This window comes from Alexandromys fortis, unplaced genomic scaffold (assembly GCF_014885135.2).
Source record: "Alexandromys fortis isolate MF-2015 unplaced genomic scaffold, M_Fortis_MF-2015_v1.1 scaffold_564, whole genome shotgun sequence".
Taxonomy (NCBI): Eukaryota; Metazoa; Chordata; class Mammalia; order Rodentia; family Cricetidae; genus Alexandromys; species Alexandromys fortis.
This window is the reverse complement of record NW_026068488.1, coordinates 1-1,863: the sequence shown is the minus strand read 5'-3', so window position 1 is coordinate 1,863 and position 1,863 is coordinate 1. Positions and strand designations below refer to the sequence as shown.

General features: G+C 50.7%; 1 protein-coding gene across 1 annotated transcript in view; it reads right to left on the bottom strand.

Annotated features, from left to right (window-relative positions):
• LOC126495780 (olfactory receptor 1009-like) overlaps positions 1-1,152 on the bottom strand; it is a gene marked incomplete at its 5' end in the record, with an annotated part of 5,993 nt that extends 4,841 nt beyond the window's left edge. The window contains 2 exon segments of the mRNA XM_050133380.1: positions 182-238; positions 698-1,152. Coding sequence (XP_049989337.1) covers positions 182-238; positions 698-1,152 — 512 coding nt within the window.
• Between the last annotated feature and the right edge of the window lie 711 nt (positions 1,153-1,863).

Sequence of the window (1,863 nt, the reverse complement as noted above, 5' to 3'; positions counted from 1 at the left end):
ACAAAATGGAAACTGCTGTGACATGGGATGAGCAGGTGGAGAAGGCTTTCCGCCACCCTTCAGCAGGGCATATCCTCAGGATGGCCATGAGGATGTGGAAGTAGGAGATTAAGATGGTGGTGCTGCTGACAACCAACACAGCTCCAGCCACAACGAACACCAACAGCTTATTGATTCGTATGTCCGCACATATGAGGGAGAGGATTGGAGACATGTCACAGAAGAAATGATTGATAATGTTGTGTTGTAATAGGAGCGGCGGGGCTGCATCCCCAGCACCCCAGCCGCCTGGCTAGCTTATACCCCGAAATAATTACACGGACACTGTATTCTTTTAAACACTGCTTGGCCCATTAACTCTAGCCCTTATATGCTAATTCTCATATCCCGATCAACCCATCTCTAATAACTGTGTAGCTCCGGTCTTACTGGGAAGGATTCAGCATGTCTGACCTGGCGGCTTGCTTTATCGCGTGCGTCTCAGAGAGCAGAGCTATCACGTCTGCCCGGGAGAGAGAAGCATGGAGTCTCTGCTCCAGAGAGCAGAGCTGTCAAGTCTGAGGTCACTTCCTCTTCCTCCCATCTTTCTGTTCTGTTTACTCCTCCCACCTATGTTTTAACCTATCAGGGCCAAGCAGTTTCTTTATTCCTTAACCAATGAAATCAACAGATTGATATATGACACTCCCACATCAATGTTGGAGCCGCAAAAGGGAAGTCGGAAAGTAGCTGTAGTGTGAGTCATGGTGTTGAAGAAACCAACAGCATAGGGTCCCATCACCCGCTGTATGCAGAGTCTCTGGGACATGGCCACCGACTACAACAGTGGGTTACAGATGGCCACATAGTGGTCATAGGCCATGGATGCCAAGAAAAGGCACTCGATGGCCACAAAGAACCCAAAGAACCATTGCTGCAAGGCACAGCCCATAAAAGAGATGACTTTCCATTCTGCAAAGAAATCTGTGAGCATCTTGGGGCCCACAACTGATGAGAGGCAGATGTCCACAAACGACAGGTGGCTGAGAAAAAAGTACATGGGAGTGTGAAGACGAGAATCTACACGAATGAGAATGATCATACCTAAGTTTCCTGTCATAATAACCAGGTAAAACAGTAGAAATAGCAGCTCAGCCTGTTCGGGTGCTAGGACTGAATCGGAATCGGGAGGGCAACCGGGAGGGCGGTAGTTCCTTTGTCTCAATAGCCTGCCTGCAGCAAGCAAAGCAGGCCCTTTGTTTACGAGCTACCCAAGCAGCACGGAGATCTGATCTGGGCACTAGGAGAGCCATCATTGGGGTGAATGAGTTTCTGACTCATGGCAGCAGCCCGGGACAGGGAACTCAGACGTTCCTCATCCCTCCTACACTTCCTGGTCATCCTGCAGGGGCTATACTGCCCGATACTTCCTCCCTCTTCCTATCCCACCCAGCTTGCATCCAGAACCCTTCCCCGGTCGGCCTCCCTCCCCTCTTTGGCCACATAACATCTCCCAGCTCAGCCTGTTCGGGGGCTGGGACTGAATCGGAATCGGGAGGGCAACCGGGAGGGCGGTAGTTCCTTTGTCTCAATAGCCTGCCTGTAGCAAGCAAGGTAGGCCCTTTGTTTGCGAGCTACCCAAGCAGCACGGGGATCTGATCTAGGCACCAGGAGAGCCATCACTGGGGAGTGACATCACTGGGAAGGTACATCAGTGGGCAAAGAGACCTGATTCTGTAAAAGAAGATCCATAGGGGAGCATTAGGAGGAAGAGATGGGCAGGCGCCAATGCAAGAATTCACCCAACAATCTGAAAAACAACATGAAACCACCAGAACCCAGCGACCTCACAACAGGAGGACATGAACACCTTAATCAAGAAGA